At 41.7% G+C, this 24305-nt stretch overlaps 1 protein-coding gene across 1 annotated transcript in view; it reads left to right on the top strand.

Annotated features, from left to right (window-relative positions):
- Window positions 1–24305, top strand: part of IMPG1 (interphotoreceptor matrix proteoglycan 1) — a 125592-nt gene that overhangs the window by 87111 nt on the left and 14176 nt on the right. The window contains 2 exon segments of the mRNA XM_053914100.2: window positions 8256–8803; window positions 11305–11524. Coding sequence (XP_053770075.1) covers window positions 8256–8803; window positions 11305–11524 — 768 coding nt within the window.

Below are 24305 nucleotides of genomic sequence, written 5' to 3'. Positions count from 1 at the left end.
AGAGAGCGGTGAAAGAAGTAATGTCTTTATGACCTAGTCTCAAATCACACATCATCTATTCCATAGCCTTCTATGGGAAACAGCCCCGTGCAGTGTGGGAGGAGGCTATGCAGGGATGGAAATGATAAGAAGTGAGGATCATTGATGACCATGTTAGAATATTTTGTGTGCCTTCCACAACCCCAAATTCATATTTTATGTAATATTAATCTTTATTATTTCCTTAGATACATACAAAATCATTAATAAAGAAAAAAATATACTTATTATTTCACTTTGCCAGTCAAAGCTAGAAAAACACAACCTTTTCAATAATCTTGGAATAAATAACTCAGAGGCCATTCAGAATTGAAGTACGGCCAGGATATTAAAAGGTACAACATCATTGCACGTCAAATTCGTGTCACAATTACTTCGCCAGTCCCAAACTGTTCATTTCTTCAGAGAAGGCAATAACAAATTTTATTACAGATACCAACAAACCAGGTAAAAACAGATGGGCTCTTTTTCCAAACGCATACTCACAATTTCCTTATATAGGGCTGATTTTAAATTGAAAGCTGTTAGAGATGATATTGCTCACAATGAAGAGAAAGTAATCAGGGGGATGCAGCTCTGAGCTCTGTATTTTTTATATTATATGAGGCAGCGTTTAAGTCTAACAAGATTTCATAGAGTCAACATTTTTGTTTAGTGAAGGAAATGTGTAATATACCAGACTGGAAAAAAATGTGCCTTTGATTGATGATTTGAGGAGATGAGCACCTCGTGGTAGAATACACAGACATGCATGTTTCATTCTACGGATGACCACTCCTCAAGAGGACACTCCCCTTTGTAGCCTTAGGCTGCCTGTCTGAGATTCCCCCCTTTATTCACTTACTTAAGAAGACATAATTGGATATACTTTAAAAACTCCAATGATTCACATCAAGTAACAAGTGCAGAATGTATATAAAAGTACATTTGGATGCTTATAAAAATGTCTTAAAGTAAAGGAGAATTTTTTAAATATCTCCTGTACATTACCCAGAATATAACAGGTATGATCTCCTCCTCCCATCTCCTCCTCCATCCAGCCTCCCAAAATTCTAAGACTAGATTTTGAGGCTATAACCTCATTGAAACACCTAATTAAAATAGTAACAAAGTACAATGAAGTCCTTAAGGGTTTAGGAATTAAATTTCTTACCAGTTTCAGTTTTAATCCAGATGTTATTTTAATGTTATTGTTAATAATACAGATTTAGTGGTAAAATATTTTTGCTTCTGTGATGGCTCTGCTTAAGATTCTTACTTAATGTGTAGATACATTTGAAATGTTCCATTTATTCCAGATTACCAAGGATCTATTTTTTACCTGGTTTATAAAAATCTAAAAATAACATATTTCATTAAAAACTTTGTTTTATAATGTATAATTGTATACATTATATACAAACTTTTTGTATATAATGTATATTATATAAATGTAAACTTATATAGTTCATATTTATGTATTTTATGGGGCAGAAGATATAACATTGGAGATTTCAACAACCTCAAACTTAACTGCCCCCCAAAATGTATATTTATGTTGAGTGACTGAACAATAGCCTTTTTATGATAATAAATACCATATATCATTTTCTAAATGATATATGCTCATTATTTAAAGTGTTAAAGGAAGGAGAAAGTTACAAAAAAGGAAAATAAAATAGTGTTGCTAAAATTTTGCTATTTAGAAATAACTAAATGATAGCCATCATCCCAGATATCTCTCACATATTAAAAGGTTAAATAAAAGTAAATTTATAAACAGAATTTTTCTGTAATGCTATTTTAATAAAATGGATTATATTTGATTTTTTAAAAGATTTTATTTATTTATTTTCAGAGAAACAGGAAGGGAGGGAGAAAGAGAGGGAGAGAGAAATCAATCTGTTGCCTCTCACATGCCCCCAGTCTGGGACCTGGCCAGCAACCCAGGCACGTTTCCTGGCCAGAAATGAACTAGTAACCTTTTGGTTCACAGGCTGGCACTCAATCCACTGAGCCAGGGCTAGTTTTACTTAATTTTTAATGGAAGAAAAAGAAACTGAAGTGGCACTCAAAAAATTGTTGGTTTGCAGATAAATACTTCCTTACTTCAATGAGACATTCATTCTTAAGAGATCTCTAAAGGCTAATAAGAAAGATTTCCTGAAATTTTAATGTGGAGTCATCATCATTTACAACATATGTATCAACATTAGGTGGCATTTGGCATGTGCTGCTATGACAGATAAAATTATCAGAACACTCATAACCCAGCCATCTTCACTTTCCCACACCCCACATTTTGGCAGTTAGGTGAGCATTTTTCCATTGTCAAGGTTTATAGATTTAAAATTGGTTCTGCAACCCACAACCTCTTCAGCTTCTTGGACAGATTTCCACATTTAACTGGAGTTAGGTCTTCCTCCACCACAGCTTGCACACTCTGGAGGCCTGTGTTTTGATTTATCTTTTAAATAAATCATCAGATAATCTGTCATCAGATAATTGTTTCAACAATGGCTCCTGGGTACCAAAGCTCCTGAGGGCTTGGCTACTGAAAGAAAAACTATTTCTCTATTCACAACATTTCTGATATCAGATGTGTAGGATTTCTTTTCACAATTCTCCAATTCTCTGGACACCAAGTGAGTGTCCCTTTGGGCTATGACACTAACTACTTAGAGGCAGTACCGACCTCACTGGTGAAGACCTCAGTTTTACATGACTGTCCCCTTAGCAGATGTCAGTCGTGAGTCCCAGACTGTCACTTGTACTTCTGATCAATCAGCTATAAATTGAGGTTCCCAACTTCTATGGCTGTCAGCTGGGGGACTGGATCCAAATCACCCAGCTCTGAGAGCCAATGGGGGTCAGCACTCACAAGTCCCTTGGAAGCACAGCAAAGAGGCAATTTTAATGAACATCCACGCACTTCCCATGGTTATTCCCACGTGCCTAGCACAGAGAGAGCAGACAAAAATGCACAGCTCCCAGTTTCTCCCTGGAATGGCTTTGACTGCATGCTTTCCCAGTTACTGCCCAAGGGTCAGAAATTGAGGAGCTCTGTATCAGCAACTGGAGCCAAAGACCAAGTACAGGGTGAGCAATAATAGGTTTACAGTTGCGAGTATGTGAAACACAGAGTTTATTCTTGTATCATTATTTATTAACTATTGTATTATTTTCCATATGAACAACTGTAAACCTGTTTTGCCCCACCAACTGTATATTTCTCATTACTTCAGAGCTACTTACTACCTGTAACTTTCAAATATGAGAGGGATAACTTGACTTTTGGAGTTGCTTACTCTGCCATTTTCATTGATGCCCCTCTCTATTATTTCTTAGAATTGCGTTTGAATATAAAATTGTCCCAAAATAAAAAGTTCAATTTTTTTGAAAGTCAAATCATATTAAAGTGTTCTGACAAATACAGCATTTTGCTATCTCACACCTCCCCACTAGGCAGTCCCACTTACTAAAATAGTCCCTTTTAACCCTGTTTGCTATTTCTTCTGGTATTTGCTCTTCCCACATTTTTTAATAATATATATCCTTTTTTAAATCCTCACCAGAGAATACGCTTATTGATTTTAGAGACACAGGAAGGGAAGAGAGATAGACATCAATCGGTTCCCTCCCCTACAAATTCCCACCAGGAATTAAACCCGTAATTCAGATATGTACCCTGACCAGGGATCAAACCTGCAACCCTTTAACTTTGGGGTTGATGTTCCAGCCAACTGAGCCACACCAGCCAGGGCAATAATATACGTCTTTTGAGTCACCCATCTTCTATATTATTTATTGACTTTTCATTATTTTAAATAAGGACTAAATTTCTTACTTAAATACTATGCCCTCTCATATGGTGATGACTGTTATTAAATCAATATTCAGTGTTTACATTAAATATCACAGATGACCTGTTTGCTCTAATCATGTTTCCTTTTTCGTTTTCCTGGCATTCATGTTTTCTTTGATTTTTTTCATTTGCTTAGTTTTCTTTGCACTTATTACCAATTCTTCCCAAATTTTCCATTAAAATTTCCAGTATAATTTTTCATATCAGGTAACATATCACTTCCAATTTTCAGACCCTCCTGCTCTTTCCCTCTCTGCACTACTAATCTTTAGGGGGTTTGGACAACTGTCACCTGAGACTTCCCTTTTCTATCATCCCTAGAATTTTCTTGGCCATTCTCCTGAGTTGAAGTCCCTGATCCCTAGATCTCAGGCCTTCTCTGTCTGAGCTTACTCTCTTGTTCTGTGTAGCACACCCATCAGCAGCTTTGTCAAGTTAAAAATTTGGTACAATGGCCAAGGGCTTGTCTCTTGAGACTAATCTAATTTTAATTCATTGCCTTTTATACCTGGGTTACCTATCTCCCTAAGATAGCCCTTTGCCATCTTCCTGAATGTTACCCTAACTTATTATCAGTATCCCATTTCTTCCTATTTCCTGGTTTCCCCCAGTATTGTAGGTAAACAAATTCTAAGAAAGGGTGTCTGGGAGGAATTCTTTGAGGGTTGGTGTGTTTGAACATATCTTCAGTTACTCTCACACTTGATTGATTGTATAGCGCTCCATTATAGCCATGTTGCTCTCCCAGCTAGCTGTTCCTGGAACAAGAACGACACCCTTCTTTAGCTTTCTCATTTGCATTTGCTGCATGGCTAAACTCTCTCACCTCCTTCTGGTCTTGCTCAAATACTATATTCTCAGGGACCACTCTATCTAAAATTATAACCCTAGCAGTCCCAGCCACTTTCCTGCTTCATTTTACTTCAATAGCACTTATCAGCATATGTTATACTATATATTTTCCTTTATTTTTTAATTAAAGATTTTATTTATTTATTTTTAGAGAAGGGAAGGTAGGGAGAGAAACAATGTGTGATTCCTCTCGCGTACCCCCTACTGGGGACATGGCCTGCAGCCCAGGCATGTGCCCTGACTGGGAATCGAACCAGCGACCCTTAGGTTCACAGGCCAGCACACAATCCACTGAGCTACACCAGCCAGGGCCCTTTGTTTATTTTGTTTATTTTCTATTGTCCTGTACAAGACAGTAAGCTCCTTGGAACCAAAATCTTTTGTTTTGTTCACTGATATATCCCAACACCTCAAACCATGTCTGGCACGTAGTAGGCTATCCATACCTATTTGTTGAATGAATGAATAATAAACACCTATGTTCTATCTCCATAATATGCCAAAAAGTAAGATAATTACTTTGTTATGATAAATAAGAATAGACTTGTTAGATGTGTAATTAAAAACTTGTTGATCATATGACTTGAAGATCAAAAGGAGATAGTGGAATCTTTCTTTTTGGATTTTTAAACATAAAGTAGGTGACCCCTTGATGTTTATGATTAGTGTATATGTGTGTACATGTACACTATGTATTTGTGGCAAGATTTAAAATAGCCTTTCAGCTGCATTTGTCCTTCACACCTTTCTCATCTTCTACTGGGCCTTCCTCTGTCTGCTGGTGGGGCTCCTGGCTGCCCACATCAAGCCCATCTTCATCATTACTGGCTTGTCTCACTTTGGGCTTCAGCTAGAGCCCAGTTCATCTACTTTGGTTTGAACTATTTATCTGAGGCCTTTGTTTTTTGACGTCTCCAACCCAGAGAGCGACCAAAATAGCCTTTAACTCTACACCCAAAAGCTGGGCTTCTAACCATTACCCCCACCTTACACACATATAAACATACTTCACACCCTCACAGGAACCCACATATACACACACCCAAACACAACAGCTAAAGAGCCAAGTTATTTTGAGTCTGTTTATTTGGCAAACCTCATGCTGAAATGTACGTCCTTGGCTTTCAGGGCTTGATTTTCTCCACTGCAGCATAAAAGCTTCATGTTCAAATGACCTGTGCTCCTGCCATCCCTCATTTCTACATGTGGATCTGATGGAAATTTAATTACTTAAAATACATTCATAACTAGTGATAAGGTTTGGATGATATTTTTATTTCAAAAGAATTGATTATGGCCTTTGCAGTTTCAATATCAAGCCAAGAGAGTAGGAGTCTTTGAAAATCATATTAAATAGGGCTTCTAGACTCAGCAAAGAAAAATATAAGATTCCCAGTTAAATTTGAATTTCATAAAAACAACAATTAATGTTTTTAGTATAAGTATGTTCCAATAGGAATCCTGTATTTTATCTAGCAACCCAACATTTAAATAGCCAATTGTTTTTATCAGTAAATAACTTGGACAGGTTTATTGTGAATGTAAATGATTAATGTTAAAATGCTACAAAGAGAATTAGAAATTCATTTTTGTTGGTTTATGGCATAAGATGGCAACTATTTTAATCTGGCTAAAGTCTACATAGGGATAAAGGTGTGAGCAATGAGAGGCTGGTGCACAGGCAGAACACAGGTGTCTGTCATCGCACCTCTTCCCTGACCCTTATCATCTGGAGCAGCAGAAATCACATCACAGGAACACAAATTCACACGCATTTCCCCAAGGCATGAAGAGCTCAAATCCCATCCTTGATTCCACCTGAAGCCTTTAAATATATTCATCCCAGATCTTTCCATGGATGTCTTAGTCTGTCCAGGCTGCTATAACAAAATATGTTAGACTGGGTGGCTTAAACAACAGAAATTTACTTCTCACAGTTCTGGAGGCTGGGAAGTCCAAGCTCAAGTTGCCAGCTGATTTGGTTCCCTGTGAGGGCCCTCTTTCTGATTTGCAGACCAATGCCTTGTTGCTGTATCCTCATATGGCACAGACAGAGATCATAAAGGCATTAATCCCATTAACAAGGGCTCCACACTCAGATCTCAATTACCTCCCAGAGACTCCACCTCCAAATATTTTCACAGTGGAGATTAGGACTTCAATATAAGAGTTTGCGGAGGATACAAACATTCAGTCCATGGCAATGGAGATTTGAATAAAACCACAAGTGCATATCCAGAGCGAACTTGGATGTTAGGAATATCATTTCTGACAGTTGAGTGCATATATGGGTAGGCACACCTAGGCACCCTCCCAAGGTGAGAGGAAAGAGGTGCTTCTCTGAAATCTGGGTACAGTTCACCAACAGGCAGGTTTTATTTTAAGAAACTAATAAAAACTATGATTCCACCTCTCAGAGCTGTTTATCACTTGGAATTTCAGTTTGGGTGATTGTACTCAGTAAATTAGCTGACTGAGAGTCCAAAGATTATATCTGCATCCAGACAGTTCATTCATCATGCTTAGCATTTAGATTTCAGTACAGCTTTCCCACAATTTGCCAAAATGACACTGAAGTAATCACAGAGAGCTCCCTGTTTTGACCTACCTAATGTCTTAAATATTGCCAGTGGCTCTGGATTTAAGTTTATTGGAATATTTTAATAACTCACCAACCTTTCTATCTGATAGTTTCACTTAATCACTTTTTTAGTTCATAAACACTCCTTATGATTTTAATTTTGGACCAAATGGGAGTGGACTTGAGTAGTTCCATATGTATTTACCAAGAAAACAATGCAAGATGGTGGCAGAAATTATCAAGGTATAATCCTATAAATATGACAAAACCTTTAAATATTATCAAATATTTAGGAAGTTGTATCGTGAATATAACGTTCAAATTATGTGTGTAGACCACATGTTCACTCTTTCATTTTCATTTTGCAAATTGACAAGTTGTTCAGTCAGATTGTACAGTTTTGGAAAAGCATAATATAAATTTTAATTTTTAAAACTATGAAACTATGATAACTGGAATCTTCCAAAAATCCAATTGAAGACAATACAAGCCTGCATGATTGTAAGGTAAATAAAATTTCTGGACCAAAACTGCACAGCTAGTTGGCTGGGAGTTCCTGGTGGGGATATGGGATCCAAATTTAATCAGTACCACCCGAATTTTGGCATCGCCTGGTGACCTAGCCAGCTTTTACCAGCTGGTTCCTAGATGTCCTGTCTGGCTGAGTATAATTCCAGAAATTTCAGGTAACTGGTAATTTTTTAGTCTCCTACATTTAGAAGTTTGGGGCCAGAATAAAGTGGATTCAGGACCCCGCTGCTGTCTCCCTAGGTTTAGACACTGGGCTGCCTGCCCTTTGTGTATCAATTTCTTATTTTCCAAAATATGACATTAACATAATCAATGTTCCTAAATGTTTTTTTTTAAGTTAAATTTAACTTTGGATATTTTTTCTTTCTATTCTTTGGGGAACTGCTTGGACATAATGAATGGTCTCAGGAGCTTTCTCCACAGGCGATTCTTTGTCTGTATCTACTGTGGCCTCTTTCTCCCTATCGGACACTCTACCTTTCTTCACTGCATCAAGCGATTTCTCTGTGACTGATCCAAGTGCCACAGACATAATGTCCATTGACCAGACACTACTGATCCCAGGGCTAACCACCCCCACTGATGATTATTTGACCATCAGCCAATCGGCTCTGGAAATTTCGCATTTGCCTGCATCTTCAGAAGACAGCAGGTTGAGCACAGGCAGCTGAGATCTAGTCCGAGACTTAGATGAAATGGATTTATCTAACACTCCCGCCTCCTCTGAGGTACCAGGATTCAGTGGCTATGTTTCTACCCCAGACCATTTCTTGGAGAAGACCACGCCTGCCCCCGCTTTGCAGTATATCACCACCAGCTCTGTGACCATCACTGCCAGGGACCGAGAGCTGGTGGTGTTCTTCAGCCTGCGTGTGGCTAACATGCCCTTCTCCGATGACCTGTTCAACAAGAGCTCTTTGGAATACCAAGCTCTGGAGCAACGATTCACACAGCTGGTGAGTGGGCACTAACAATTCTCTGTGTGTTTCTTCTTTCTTTTCCTGTTATTATGTTATAATATAATCATTGGTTGTCTTGAGCAGTGCAGGTTGGAAGAGGCAAGCGTCTGACATAATGGTTGCTGGAGGCATTCAGCTACAGCATTGAAATGGATTTAGATCCAACAGGAAAATGAGTTTTCTGGTGGACACATGAGTAGACACTGCCGTCCAGCCTCCTGGGAACAAACATCCTTAAGATCTTTTCATTATAGTTCATCCTAATTTGTTTTCCCAGGAATAATATGTAGTCACTCAAGTTCTGAACTTGAGATTTAAATGCAATATGAGCAGACTTTTCCTATGTTATCACGTCACAAGCTGTTTTCCAGCCATGTGTCCAGAAAGTGCTCAAAGCTAGAAAGGTCCAGCACAGAGGCCAAGAGTTCAGGTGTAAAGACTCTCTTCAGTTCCTGGTAAGGTCTTTTAAAACAAACAAACAAACAAAATAATGGTTAAATGGCTTCATTCCTGATCCCTAACGAAGAAAATGAGATTATCATGATTGCATATATCTTGGATTTTAAAACACCCCCCAAACTCACAGAGTTGTTTTGTTTCTATGTGTGCAATAAGAAATGCATGTGCAATGAGAAATACTGAAACACATGATACCTCTACACGGTCAATGTCATTTGAAGTCAAGTTCACAATGTCTATCAGAGAATTTCTGAAAATAACAGAAAAAATATTTGTAAGCGTCACATAAGTTAAATCATTATATAAATTAAAGCCACATAAAACTATTCTTCAAGTGAATGTTAAAGGAAGATTTTGTGCCATCTCAGCCCCACCACCACCCACAATGAGGTGAGTGGGTAAGTGGGACAATCTCAGGGAATGGAGTTCCAGTGGACATAGCCCAGGTGTATTCATTAGGGTGTGTGCTGAGCTGACATAATGGAGAGATCAGGAATACAGTAACTTCAATAAGATATAAGTTCATTTTTCTTTCACTCGATGGGTGGGACAGTTCTGTCATCCAATGTCACCCAAGGACCCATATTCCTTCCATCTTGTAACTCTGCCAACCCCAAGGGTGTTTCCTCATCCACACAGTCAAAGCTGGATCACTGGTGCAAGCCTGCTGCCACTTGTGAGAAGGGGAAAGAGAGAAAGCCCAGGGCGAGCCATTTCCTAAGTAAGTGATACCAAACCTACCCACATCTCTTCCATTCATATTCCATTGATGGGGACTAGTCACATGGCCACACCTTGCAGCAAAGGTGGCTGGGAAATGTGGTCTCTAACTAGGCAGCCTCTTTTTTATGAAAAAGAGGAGATGGATTTTGGAGAAAGGAGCAGCTAGTCATTTGCATAGTAGGTGGAGACAGGGAATTCCCACCAGAGTTCTAAGCGATGCTAACACACCAAGAATGAGTAGGCAAAATCACAAGGGAGTAGACTGGAAAAAGAAGTTCCAAGCTCTTTGTAACATTTCATTTTATTTATTTATTTTTATTTTTACAGTAACCTTGAGGGTTAGGGCAATATACAGAAATGTAGGTTGGGACCAGAGTCAAAATTCCAGTAGGGCGCAGACAGGGACAAAATAAAACAGGTCTGGGCCAAGCCTGGGAGGTGGCAGCTTGTGTCTGCGTGCTCCCTGGGCTCGTAGGTGTCAGTGCATGAATGACTGGCACACTTTCAGGGCCAGGAACAAGGCAGACATTGCTGAGTCTCAAACATTTCTGAAAAGGGATCTCAAGGACTCTGTGGCTCACAAGAGGCAGGTCAGTGTGGGAGACTGAAGCACAGTGCCTGGGGCATACTTTTGATATTATTAAATCATAGTTTGGAAAAGGTCCTTACTAAACTACTTATTCTTCTCCCTCAGTTCAGATAAGGGCACCAAGTTACAACACAGTGGTTAAGTGTCTTAAGGAAGTCTCATACAGCTAGTTAGGGACAGTTCCAGGACTAGCTGCCAGTTCCCTGCTCTTTCCCTGCACCGCATTGGTGTTGACGGTGAAACGGATCCTACTTAAACAGACAAGCTGATGTTTAAGCTATTGTTTATTTCAAATCGGTTGCTTCCAAATAGATGTCCATTTACATAGGCATAGGGCCATCTGCTCCTGGGCTCAGTTTGGAACATGTTTTTATTTACTTGGATTTAAAAAGACACAAAAAACTGAACCTGGCATTCCTGCTTTGCTGATAGCATGGGCCTGAATGTTTTAGATTATCTGTTCTCACAATTCATTTTGAAGAAAACCACTGACCATCCATCTCAATACACAAACAGAAATGTGTAAATATGGGACATAATCATGGCAAATAGATCATTAAACAGTGGTGTTCTGGTCTCACCTGAAACCCAAACACACAAAAATAAACAACTAAATAGTAAGGAATGGAAATTTATGCCTCAGAGAGTGAAAAATGAGTATAAATGGAATTAGCAGCAGCTGAGCTCTTAGACACCCTTAAGAGTAAACCATCTTTTTATTTTGCAGCTGGTTCCATATCTACAGTCCAATCTTACAGGATTTAAGCAACTTGAAATACTTAACTTCAGAAATGGGAGTGTGATTGTGAATAGCAAAATGAGCTTTGCTGAGTCGGTGCCGTACAACCTCACCAGGGCTGTGCGCAGGGTCTTGGAGGATGTTCGTTCCGCTGCAGCCCAACTACTAGATCTGGAAATAGACAGCTACTCTCTCAACATTGAACCAGGTAAAAGACTCCAACTCAGAAATATGTGGGAGCTTGGGGAGTTTGTTTGTTTGTTTAAGCTTACAGCTCAACTTTGAGTCACAAAAGTCAAATTAAAATTACACTTGATGACATAACCTTTTGGAAGGTATGGATCACCTTATCAGAAAGGTAGGGTCGTAAAGACAAGCAGGTTAAAGCTTTCCCACGTCAAAAAGCAAAGAACAAGTACACCTCTTGCTTCACAAACTGAGAGCTTTAATTTCCCCTCAGAGCAAAATACTGCAGTGCTTAAGAGATTTTTCTTTTTAATAGAGCCACAGCCAAGCTAATTTGCATTCTGCTAAAAGCCAAAAGCACCTTCTCTGTGAACGGCAGCACCTGGTGGTTCCTGCGTAAGAACCCTGACGGTCATAGTTAACCGGGAGCCACCTCTTCATAACAACTCAAGATGACACTGAGACAGCATCCTGAGGGGAAAAGTAGTCACGGGACCAAAATTCAGACTTGGGCAAAAGGCTCTTCACCCATCATGAAAGAAAGAAGAAAATAACATCCCTTCCCGTTTGTGTCCCCTAGACAAGCTTCCATTGCAGTTTAAAACAAAGAGAAGTTAAATATGAAGAAAACTCTTAACAAAGATGGAGGCTCAGCCCAAAGCTCTACAATAAAAAGCAAACACTTATTCTGATAGTAAAGCATAGTGTAAGTACCACTGTAACCAGCTGGGCTGTAATTGGGAACTATTTCCACCATTCTGTTTTCTAAACAGTTGAAAGATTTCTGTTTTTTCTTCCCTGGAGTGCAAGAGGCCCTGGCTCCAACCTGCTGCCAAAGCACCTCCCAGTCAGTTCGAAACAAAGCTTCCTGATGGGCTAAGCAGTAGTGAACTGAATCTTGAACATTCTCCCTGGCTTTCTGTAGACTTGCAATGAAGGCAGAGCTGAAGGCCTTGGGCAAAATCCAAATAAAAAGGCTCGGCTGGGAGACACTCACCTTTGACCAAGCAGAACCTTGTGCAACTTTAAGAAAATTGCTTCCTACCTTGTAAATAGGTTCATTAAAATGACAGACTGCCCTGAGGCACTGAGCCTGGGAGTGTTTACCTCTGAACTGGGGAGCTGAGGAGGCCCTCTGGCTCCCCTAAGAAAACAAAGACCTCCTAAAACAGGAGTGAAATAACTGCCTGTCCCCCTGAAAACGTCCTCAGAGCTAAAAGGAAACCAGGGGTCCTTGCCAGTGAAGACTGGGAGACCAGTTTCTTCCTCAGTCGAACACGGTAACAGGAGCATGGTACAGGGAGGACTGGGAAAGGATAGGGGAGGGGAGAACCCAATCCCCTCCCTTCCTGACTTCTGTGGGGAGCTCAGGTTACTTACAGAGCCATCCAACAACATGAGAGAGTAAATGCAAGGGGCTCAGGTGAGGCAGGTGAGAACTCGGGGGGTGCTGCCATAGGGACAGGCTTCTCAATGTAGGTGCCACTTAAGTACACCTTAAAAAGAGGCCAGGAAGCTGCCAGACAAGTATAAGGGCCCCTGGTGATGTGAGAAAAAAAGCACAGAATAGCATTGCCCTTGGAGGGCCATAGTCCTGAATGTGAATCCCAGGTGCCAACAGCAGCACTCCATTCCCACAGCTAAACAATGGAAATAGTGGCAGGGGTGAGGATTAACTAAAATACTAGAGTTGTCCTTCAGTATCCATGAGGGATTGGTTGCAGGACCCCCAATTCCCCCGCCCCCCCACACACACTGAGGATATCAAAATCCAAAGATGCTTAAGTCCCTTGTGTAAAATGGCTGGCATAGTGTTAGCACCTAGCCTGGCATACCCTCATGCATGCTCTAAATCATCTCTGAGTTACTTATCATACCTAATCCAAGGTAATGCTATGTAAGTAGTTGTTATACTATATTATATGGGGAATAATGACAAGCAGAAAAGTCTGTATATGTTCAGTACAGACACAACCATTGTAGGCCTAACTATGTAGACAGAGTATTATGTCAGCAACGACGTAACTTTTTAAAGAATATTTTCTATTCAAGGTTGGTTGAATCCATGGGTGCAAAACCTGTGGAAACATAGGAGACTATTTACAACACTTAACACTCAACAACTGCAGTTGACTAATAAATGTTTAGTTAATATTACAACATTGTCATTATTAACTAACAATTTGTGACCTGCGTGGGTATCAGTGAGAACAATAAAAAGTACCATGACAAGGTATTTATTTGTGTGGAGGTTGGAACTGAAATTATTTTCACTGATTTCTTGTATGAATTCAGCTATATAGCTTTCCTCTAAGAAGCCAATCGCAGCAGAAATGAGTTGGTGCTAACCTCAGCTCCAGTGCCTGCTGGAACCAAATTTATGCTGAGCTACCAAGAATTGTCCCCAGGCTGCCTAGCATGCCCAGTCTATCTTTTATGGTGGAGCAATAGGGGGAAGCCTGAGAAATTACCTTACTCAATTTCTTACCAGATACTTGGAGAATGAGAAAACCTGAATTCTTAATACACTGAAAATTCATTGAATGAATGAATGAATGAGAGAGGTCTGCCAAGAAATGACCATAGCAGGCCAGGTAGGACATGAGTAATGCCTGAATCACAAGGCTTGATTGAGCACAGCAGAATTAGAAAGCCAAATGTGGATTTTATAAAAGTTAAAAATATACAACAATGAACTTTATTCATTTCTCTGTATAAATCAGAATAGATAAATCCAATATCCAAAAGAGTTCCTATTTAGAGTGATAAGCCACTGTGCCAAGCTGCCCCCAAAAGTATTTCATTCAATCAACATGGGGGATGGGGGTGTGGGGTGTAATGAGCAAGCAGGGAGAGATAGGTAAGGTTTAGAGGGGGCTTCCTAACTCACAGCTGGGCTCCGGGTTTAGTTATTTCACCAAAGGCAAATGGTAGATTCACTCACTTATCACCAGCAAGTGCTTGATGGTTCAGCCTTGACCATCTTCTACATACTTAACACAAAGCAATAGACACTCATCGACAACCATATAAAGTGTTAATGTATGGAAGTCAGTCCCTGCCCAAAGGATCTTCCAATGCGGCCCAAGAAGGGTACCTTAGAAGGATGCTGGGATCAAGCCATGTCTTGTTCATTCAAAAAGACTTCCTTTTTTTAAATATATTTATTGATTATGCTATTACAGTTGTCCCATTCCCCCCCCACTCCACTGCATCCTGCCCACCCCCTCCCTCCCACATCCCCCCCCATAGTTCATGTCCATGGGTCATACTTGTAAGTTCTTTGGCTTCTACATTTCCTACACTATTCTTACCCTCCCCCTGTCTATTTTCCACCTATCATCTATGCTACTTATTCTCTGTACCTTTCCCCCCCTCTCCCCCTCCCACTCCCCTATTTATAACCCTCCATGTGATCTCCATCTCTATGGCTCTGTTCCTGTTCTAGTTGTTTGCTTAGTTTGCTTTTGATTTTGTTTTAGGTGTGCTTGTTAGTAACTGTGAGTTTGCTGTCATTTTTACTGTTGCTATTTTTGATCTTCTTTTTCTTAGGTAACTCCCTTTAACATTTCATATAATAAGGGCTTGGTGATGATGAACTTCTTTAACTTGACCTTATCTGAGAAGCACTTTATCTTCCCTTCCATTCTAAATGATAGCTTTGCTGGATACAGTAATCTTGGATGTAGGTCCTTGCGTTTAATCTTGGGTAATGTAATTATGATGTGCCTTGGTGTGTTCCTCCTTGGGTCCAGCTTCTTTGGGACTCTCTGAGCTTCCTGGAAGTCTATTTCCTTTGCCAGACTGGGGAAGTTCTCCTTCATTATTTGTTCAAATAAGTTTTCAATGTTTTGTTCTTCCTTTTCTCCTTCTGGCACCCCTATAATTCAGATGTTGGAACGTTTCAAGATGTCCTGGAGGTTCCTAAGCCTCTCCTCATTTTTCCGAATTCTTGTTTCTTCATTCTTTTCTGGTTGGATGTTTCTTTCTTCCTTCCGGTCCACACCGTTGATTTGAGTCCCAGTTTCCTTCCCATCACTATTGGTTCCCTGTACATTTTCCTTTGTCTCTCTTAGCATAGCCTTCATTTTTTCATCTAGTTTTCGACCAAATTCAACCAATTCTGTGAGCATCCTTATTACCAGCATTTTGAACTGTGCATCCGATAGGTTGGCTATCTATTCACTGCTTAGTTGAATTATTTCTGGAGCTTTGAAGTGTTCTGTCATTTGGGCCATTTTTTTTTCTTGGCGCATCTGTTACTTAAAGGGGCAGAGCCTTAGGTGTTCTCTGGGGCGGGGTAACACTGGTTGCTGCCCTGTGACACTGAGCTATGACACTGTATGTGTGGGAGGGGGCGAGAGGGAGCAATGTCGCTTGCTACATTCTCTGCCAGATTTCAATCACTCCCTCTGCTACCCACAATCAAACTGGGCCCCTCTGGTGCTGGTTCCCGAGTGGGTGGGCTTGTGCACGCCCTAGGCCCCTGTGGGTCTCTCCAACAACCTCTCCTGTGAGGCTGGGAGTCTCTCCAGCTGCCGCCCCAACCTGCACGGGTGTTTTCACTCAGAGATTTGAGGCTTTATTTCCCCGCACTGGAGCCCTGGGTTGCACAGTCTGCTTCACTCCCCGCTATTCGTCCCGGTTTATCTATGCGTGAATGTGGGGCCGCGGGGTGCTACCCGCAGCTCTGCCTGCCCCATTCTCCACCACTCTGAGTCCGGTCCTCTCAGTTTATCTGTGCGCGAATGCGGGGCCACGGAGTCTGCTAGTGGTCAGACTGCCTGCAGTGTTCGTCCCACACTCCGCCAGTCTCGGTCCTGTCACGGCAATGTGAGTCCTCTCTGCCCCTCCTACCAGTCTGGATGTATGTTTCTTTTTTATCTCCTTTGTGTCAGAATTCCTTGCCGTTGGATTTTCTGTCAGTTCTGGTTGTGCGAGGAGGTGCAGTGTGTCTACCTACGCCGCCATCTTGGTTCTCCTCAAAAAGACTTTCTAACAAGTGCTCTCTCATATCCCACACTTAGTTGCAAATTCCAGTGAGTCTGGAAGTCACTGAGTGATCCCACACTGAAGAAAGCTCTGAGCTTTCTTAAAATTCCATTTCATTGAGGCCTGGTGCCTGAACAGAAGAGATAATGTAATGGGAGAGATTAATACACAGAGAACTCAGCCCTTCTGGGTGCAGCAGTAGGTGGCGGTGAGAGGGCCGATCCTCCTGCAGCCGCCAGGAAGACAGCCAGCACTGTGAAGGAAACAATGACTCAATTTTTGTTAAAGACCATGGGTGTAGGGACCACTTCAATGGGTGAGGGAGAGTGAGCTGACTCAAGTTTGTATACAGCAAGTGGGAATTTATAGCCAAGTAGCAGGGAAAGGGTCAGTGGGTAGAAAATTACTAAAAAACATCAGGTGTATGGGGGGCATTCTGGATAAACTGACCCAAATGGATTTTTGAAGAAGGCAGGCCCTGGTCATCAGATACCACTGGGGGGATGGTGGAGGATAAGGAACCTGATTTAGGTATAAAGGTATCCAGGGTGATCAGACTTGGAGGATGGGAGTGGGGGTGTAGCTAAACAACCTTAGCAGGACTCTTGCTAAACCTGAGCAATGAAGGGACCAACATAGAAGTCCAAAAGTTGAGGCTGAGCAGAAAATTTCAGGGGCGCCTGAGTAGACCTGGATCAAGAAGACAATCTCAGGCAACACTGAGCTGCAGAGGCAGGACACCAGCCACCCAGGTGTCGGTGGCAGCAGCACGAGCTACCATTGGAGGGTGGTGGCTGCTGAGAGGAAGATGGCCACCCAAAAGTGAGCCGTGGTCAGGGGCCCACTCAGACCCAGACCCACAAGCATCCTCCACCGTCCTGTCACAGCATTCACAGCCTCTCCCTCCTGTTCACAGTCTGTTCTAGTCCAGGCAGAGACAGACCAAAAGCCCAAAGCACTCACCCCCATTGCTTCTGAGCACTGCTAGTTAATTTCTTAATTTTATGAATCTGCATATCTTCTACAACTTATTGAATCTGAAATTTAAAATGTCATTCTAAAAAAAAACCTGTAGAGTTACAGTCAAGTGTTTTCTAGCATTAGTTTTCCATTACAATTTTAGTTTGGGGAAATATGTACAAAATTAGTATTTTGATTATATAAGAAATGGATGCCTAGATTTTAAAACAAATTAAGGAAAATATGCAGATAATTTTTAGTAGGCTTTTTTCTTTAAAAAAAAAAAAACCTAGAACAAAACAGCTATTTTGCTCCCTATTTTTCAGTGTGACTGAATGATCCAGGTGTTCTCCTTTTGGTGGGGTATTTGAGTGTAAGCTGCCACGGTGATTGGCAGTCAAGCTGATTAAAATGTCCTCCTAGTACAGCCAACCAGTGCAACCAACTTATCATGCTGCCTCTCAGGTCCCTGGACCCCAAATGAAGATAATTACTTCAGTTTCCCGGAGAACAAGGACTCAAATTCCAGTGCATACAGCCCCCAACTCTGGCGTTGGCATGGTCTTGCCCAGAATCTCGGACTTGGGCTGATGCACCACAGTGCCATCCCCCAGCATGCAGTGAAGGAACTAAGGGGCACTGACACCCAAAACCCCAGATCGTACCAGAAGGTCACTTTGGCAAATACAAGAGACCTGCCTGGTTCAGGTTTGATCTTGCCAGCATTTGCTTGAACTCATTGGCCATAGTCCAATGTGTTGAGAAAACTCCATGAAAGAGAATTTAAGAGGGGAAATCTTTACAGAGAAAAGCAGGAGCTGCTGGAAATACTGTATGCCAGGAGTGAATAACCAGCTTTGTCCATGGGAGAAAATCCTAAGAATCTATCCTTGGAAAAAGGTAACGGCATCCTATAATTTTAACCTTGTCCCAGCTGGGATGGCCAAATACAGCAAAACTGAGCTCTGGGTGCCATACCCCTTGGCCCTTTTCTCATCACCTTCTTGGGGGAGAAGGGAGATTAGAACCAGGGCTACACAATGCTAGAGGGTCCCGCACTCACATCCATGTCCCCCCAGCCACTGTCCCTGACCACTCTTCCCTCCCCCAATCCTTGTCAAAGAATAAGCTTTAAAATATAGGAAGCATAATTGCCATACAAATAGACTGTGAGCATATGTTAGTTGATGTAACTCATTGATAAGGGAATTGTCAGGCTGACAAATTTCATTGAAAAGGGATATGGAAACAGGAATTTTATTTAGCCACAGAACAAAGGAGAATTATAAAATAATTCTAAAATTTTAATAATTATAAAATAAGGTTGTTAAGCTAAATATTGTACAAAACTGAAAATACAGTCATTGTGTGTTATCTATTTTCTATACTATAACTTCTAATATTATAGACTTGTAAAGTGCCATAATCAATAGAAATAAGTCAAACAAAGTTATTGCCTCCTAGGGTAGGGCTCACCAAAGTATTTCTTAAAGAGCTAGATAGTAAGTATTTTAAGGCTTTGTGAGCCAAAAGGTAAAATCAAGGATATTATGAAGGTGCTAATATCAATATAAACACTTAAAAACCATACTATGCTCTCTGGCTGTAAAAGTGCAGACGACTGACTGGGTGGACCCACATCTGATTCCTGTTTACTGATTCCTGGTTCCTGGCTGGGTGGGACTGTGTTACGGCTCTAGCATGACAGCAAAGGTCATGTGGTCAGCTTTTCTCCTTATTTCAAATATTCGATGGTTTTCCTTAAACTAGCAAAGATTTCTCAGCCTCTTAGTCCTGCTGGCCTTGTCTTTGCTGTTACAGAAAAGTTAGACAAGTAATAACAATGCAGTCATAATTTGGGTCTCTGTTCATTCATACAGTCAGTATAGGCACCGGTATAGGCACCAGGACCCAAAGGTGACCTGAGCCTATCCCTGTCCTCAAGGAGCTAAATGTCTACCAAGAGAAAAAGACACATATACAAAAAGCTATCATAGAGTCTGCTAGAGATACTATAATCGGGATATGAACAGAAATGTCTCAAAGCACAGAAGAGAGAGCAACTAACTTTGCCAGAGGCAAGGGGATGTCATGGCATGCTTCCTAGACAGAGGACAATATTGAGTGTATGATGCCTTGATATATGATGATGGTGGGCCCGGCAGAGAAGGGTGGGGAGGGGCTATTCCAGAAAAGGTGGAAGGAAGATGCAGACATCTCTGGGAGTGGAAGGGTACTTCAGTTATTCACTGTGATGGCCTCTGTGGACATAAAGTAGGGAGCTATGGGAGCTATGGGAGCTCAGCCTGGAAGGAGGGGGAGCCATGCTGAGCCAGCTCAGTTAAAGCCAGATTGTCTATGAGCCCCGTTCAATCTATTTGCACCTACTTCGATGTCTTATTTTTTCCTTTATTTTCTTCTTTTTGTGACCATGGTCTTTTAAAGTTCAGCTTTAATAAAATATTGTAAAACTCAAAAAGTCTTTAAATTTAATACCAAATCATTCTTAAAGTATTTTCAAGATTATAAAATAAAAACATAATTTATCATTCATAAAATACTGCAAATTTGAAAAATACTTAGAAAAATGTATAAATAGTTATAAAGGTACATAGACAAATTTGTTTTTTTTTTAAATTTTATTGTTGTTCAAGTATAGTTCTCTGCCTTCCCCCCCACCCCAGCCCAAGCCCCATGCCTCCCCAACTCCCTTGACAAATTCATTTTTTTAAATTTTTATGCAAAAAACAAAGCAAAAATTGATAAGCTATCTTAAGAATATTAAAATACTCCAAAATGGTTTAGGGGAAACCAGATTTAAGGAAATGAACACTAGGTCAGTTGATCCCTGATCTATAAAGTAGGTTTCTAGAGGCCAGGGACAAGGACAGGGCTGGAAGTACCCATTTGCAAAAGTGGGCGTTTAGACTGTGCAGGCTGAAACTAGAGAACAGGTGAAAAATGGCCCAGGGCACAGTACAGGGAGGGAGGAAATGAGAAATGGGACTGGAATTCTGAGACGGTCCAACACTTAGTGGGGAAATAGAAGGACTGTGAGTAAAGAGGGCCAGGAGAAGATGATGCTGCAGGAGCCAGGAAAAGAGAAAGAAGCACAGAAGAGCAACGTCAGCACTTTCTGCAGCTGTGAGTGAACAGTGCGCCGAGGTCATCAGAACCCTTTGCAAAAGCAACATAGTGGATTGGCAAGGGCACAGGCGGGACTGCAGTGAGGCTGGGCTGACATGGAAAATGAGAGAGTCAACATGCCCTGTCCACCTCCTGTCTTAAAGCTCAGAGCCAGGCTCCTACCCACCCCCCTCCCCCACAGAGACTGGGAGATAGGGGGCGCTATTTTCTTGGATGATTACATTTCAAAGGAATGGCTCCCAGGTCCTCAGGAAAAAAAGGTACTAGGTAACACCATCGAGAAGCTTAAGAGTGACTTACATCTCAAAGGGGCAGAGAATGAATTCACAGTTACAAGGTTTCTAAACTAACAGCCGTAAGAAAAGGGAAGCCAGGGACCTAGTATCAGGAAGAAGCCTGTACAGCTTAGTCAGGCTGAGGGGAAATTATGGCAGTCTGGGTCAGAGGACTTCGCATTTCTTTTCTATGCCCAATTTTATCGTAGTTACAGGCAATGCCCAGACAGACTGATTATTTAGTTCCATTTGCAAAATTTGAAATCCAATCAAGTGTTTTTTATTTCTTTTCTTTTGGCCTAATGTCAGGGGGGTGGGGGAAAGTAGTTGTGGTAGTAATACTGGGAGGGGGAAATAGCCTTGAGTTCTGCACTAAAAAGAAGGAGAGAGATTCTGAAAATTCTCATGGGATTTCTAGGTGAGCATCATTCCACATTCAGATCAGCATCTGAATTCCTGGCTGTGTCTTCTAAATGAGAGCCGGCAATCAGGCCGGGTAACATCTGCGGCGGGGCAGACATGTAGGAGAAGGGACACGCTGTTACAGCTGCATGTGGTTTGCTCTCACCTTTTGAAAACTCCCTGCATAAATATATCTGTGATATAAAAAGTATAAACCAATGTTAGAACTATCTGCGATTTATCAAGTGAAAAACTGAATAAATCACGGCCTGCTCAGTATTCTGCCAGCATCCCTGGCAACAAGGGCCATCTTTCCTTTAGGCTGTTATGAAAATTCTCCAGAAGCATGTAGGGCTTTTATTCCAGCTAGCAGTGTAGGTTGAAATTTTCAAATATGCAAAACTACTTATTCTAACTCATTCTCTCCTTGAATTCCTAAGAAGCCTCCTGAAAAATTGGCAGACTTCAAGGCTGGTAAACGATAAACACTGAAATGAATTCCAGTCTGGCATCCTGAATGCTTCCAGCCAAAATGTAGATAAACAATCATTTTCTCTGGAAAGTCGAAGAATTTAGATGTCACTTATCACATTAATGGCAATAAAACAGTAATAGCTACTGCTGACACTATTTTTAATCTTTACTATGTTAACTACGTAAAGAAGGAATTGTTAGTCTTGCCCACTACACATTTGGAGAAACCGTGTTTCAGAGAAGCGTGACCTTTTACTGGGCACAAACCACCAAGTGCTGTGGCTGGAATTCAGCAGCAGCTCTGTGTGCTTCCTTCAACTCTACCTACTGCCTTTTCATAAAAAGGGGTCTTATCCACCCTCCTACTGGGTGTACAGAGGCTGTTTAATCTATTTAGAAAAAGTGACAACACACTTCAGTTTAATTAATCCTAAATGAATTGTCAGGTTCTACATTTCACCAAGTGAAATTTCCTATAATAGTTCATCATATTGTAAGAATGGCCCCCTCAAAAAAACCCAGCTTCACTCTCAGAAATAAAAGTCCCAAACTTCCAAGTATCCCTGTGATAAGCACAGCTGGCTCTGCTGTGAGTGTCCTTTCCCAGCTGGGGCAGGCACAGGTATTTTTCCTGGAGACTCTCCCCAGCCTCTGCACTTTCCTTCCTCCTCCCACCTCATGTGCTCTGTCTCTGGCCCTGGTGCCTGGGCTATACCACTGATGCCCTGCACCTCCTTGGCCATCCCTGAGGATCCTCTGTTAATAACTGTTTCCATTAGGGGACCCCAATACTAGTTGTACTTATGGATACCCTTCTCCACACTCCAGAGTTTCACCTGTGCCCTCATTTCACACCCAAAACACCCTCTGGTGCTTCCATTAGATGCTGCTGGAGCCCTTCACACAAACCCTCCACACAAACTGGAGCCTCAGCCCAGCTGCAGGGCCACCTCCCACAGCCTCTTCTGTCAAAGTGTTCTCTCCTTCCCATGGCTGACCCTGGGACAAATGGGTCCTAAAACTATTGCACCCCAAATACCCCAGTTTGACAGATACAATCCAATGACTGAGAATGGAGATAATTCTTCAAAGTCCCATCCAGGGCTCTATGGGTATTCACACACCCACTCACAGAAGAAAGAGTGACTGAGAGCCCACTCTGAACGGTTTCTAGTGGTGGTTCTCGAGAATGGTGGAGAATTGAAATGAAACCCAAAGTTGCAGACACAGCATGCCCTTTTAAACCAGAAAGAACTCCCGTTAATAAGTTTTTCAACTCCACAAATGTGCATTAATTTCCAATCATGGTGCGATGCCATAAGCCATGTGCAAAACATTTGGCCAATGATAAAATAGCATAAAACAATGAAACTAACTTAAATGTAGATTTTTTAAAAAGTTGTCTTAGTCACTGCCTTGCATCAACAATTCAGAGATACGCGCCAGCCTGTCCAACGAACACCCTTACACTCCTTGTTCTGGTGCAATGCCTGGAATGGGAGACTTATTTTTGAACTGGAGGGATATCAGTGATCACCCGGTTGAAATGCCCCAAGTTATAAGGGAAAATGAGACCTAAAGATGCTAACCTACATTCCCAAGTCCACCAACAATTGCTGGAAAGCAGCACCCCCAGCCCAGGGCACTGTCCTGGAGGCTTCAGCATTGACAGCAGGGATGAGCCCTTGACTCCCCTTGGCTGCCGCAGCCAAATCCCTGAGAACGTTCTCGGGGTTTGGGAAAATGAGGCCATTGGGCCTCTGGGGAACATGAGGTCCCTGCATTATATCTCACAAGAAATCCCAGTAGAGGACAGTATTTATTCAAACCGCTAAGCTAAGCACCGGGCACTATATTGAAGTGAGATTGATGCCTTGAGGAGGGAACTGACCAAGGCTGCCTTAGGATTTCCAGGGCTCTAGGCCCTTTTGCCTTCATTAATAAATTAATTAAAATATTTAAAATTTTATTTTGGCTGCGTTGGTACAGAGACAAATATAACCTAGTTTGGGTTATAATAAATTTTTCCTTCTGATTTTAAAGAATTTAAAACATGCTGGTGAGCACCTAAAGTATGGTGGTCTAAGGCTGGGGAGTCCCGTGCCCTGATCCCCTGGGCGAAGGAATGACCCTGCCCCTACTCTCCACCAGCAAAACTGCAACCGACAAGCTGTGGTTATGAAGTGCTGGAGGGGAGGGCAAGGCCACACCCCAGCCGCCCCCAACAGTGGGCAGAAGCGAGCACGTGGCCGGTTTTGTCCCGGTGTTGACTCCATCCTGGCATGATGTTTGGTCTCGCTGGGCACCAGGGACAGCGGGTCAGCCTCCCTGGGAACTCCAGAGCCTTAGCTCTGCCCTTTGAAATGGGAAAAATGATCTAGGAATTTCCAACACTTTCCCCAACCAACCAGCCCTGATCTCCCCGGTAGGCATGCAAGTTGTAATGGCTCTGACAGCTGTCCCCTGGAGCTGCTCCCGCCACCATGAGAATTCTTTCCAGACCTTGCCAAAGCGCCTCGCACAGTGGTTTTTAAGCAGGAGGAAATCTAGACA

This window comes from Desmodus rotundus, chromosome 11 (genome assembly GCF_022682495.2).
Source record: "Desmodus rotundus isolate HL8 chromosome 11, HLdesRot8A.1, whole genome shotgun sequence".
NCBI lineage: Eukaryota > Metazoa > Chordata > Mammalia > Chiroptera > Phyllostomidae > Desmodus > Desmodus rotundus.
This window is presented reverse-complemented; position numbering and strand designations above follow the sequence as displayed.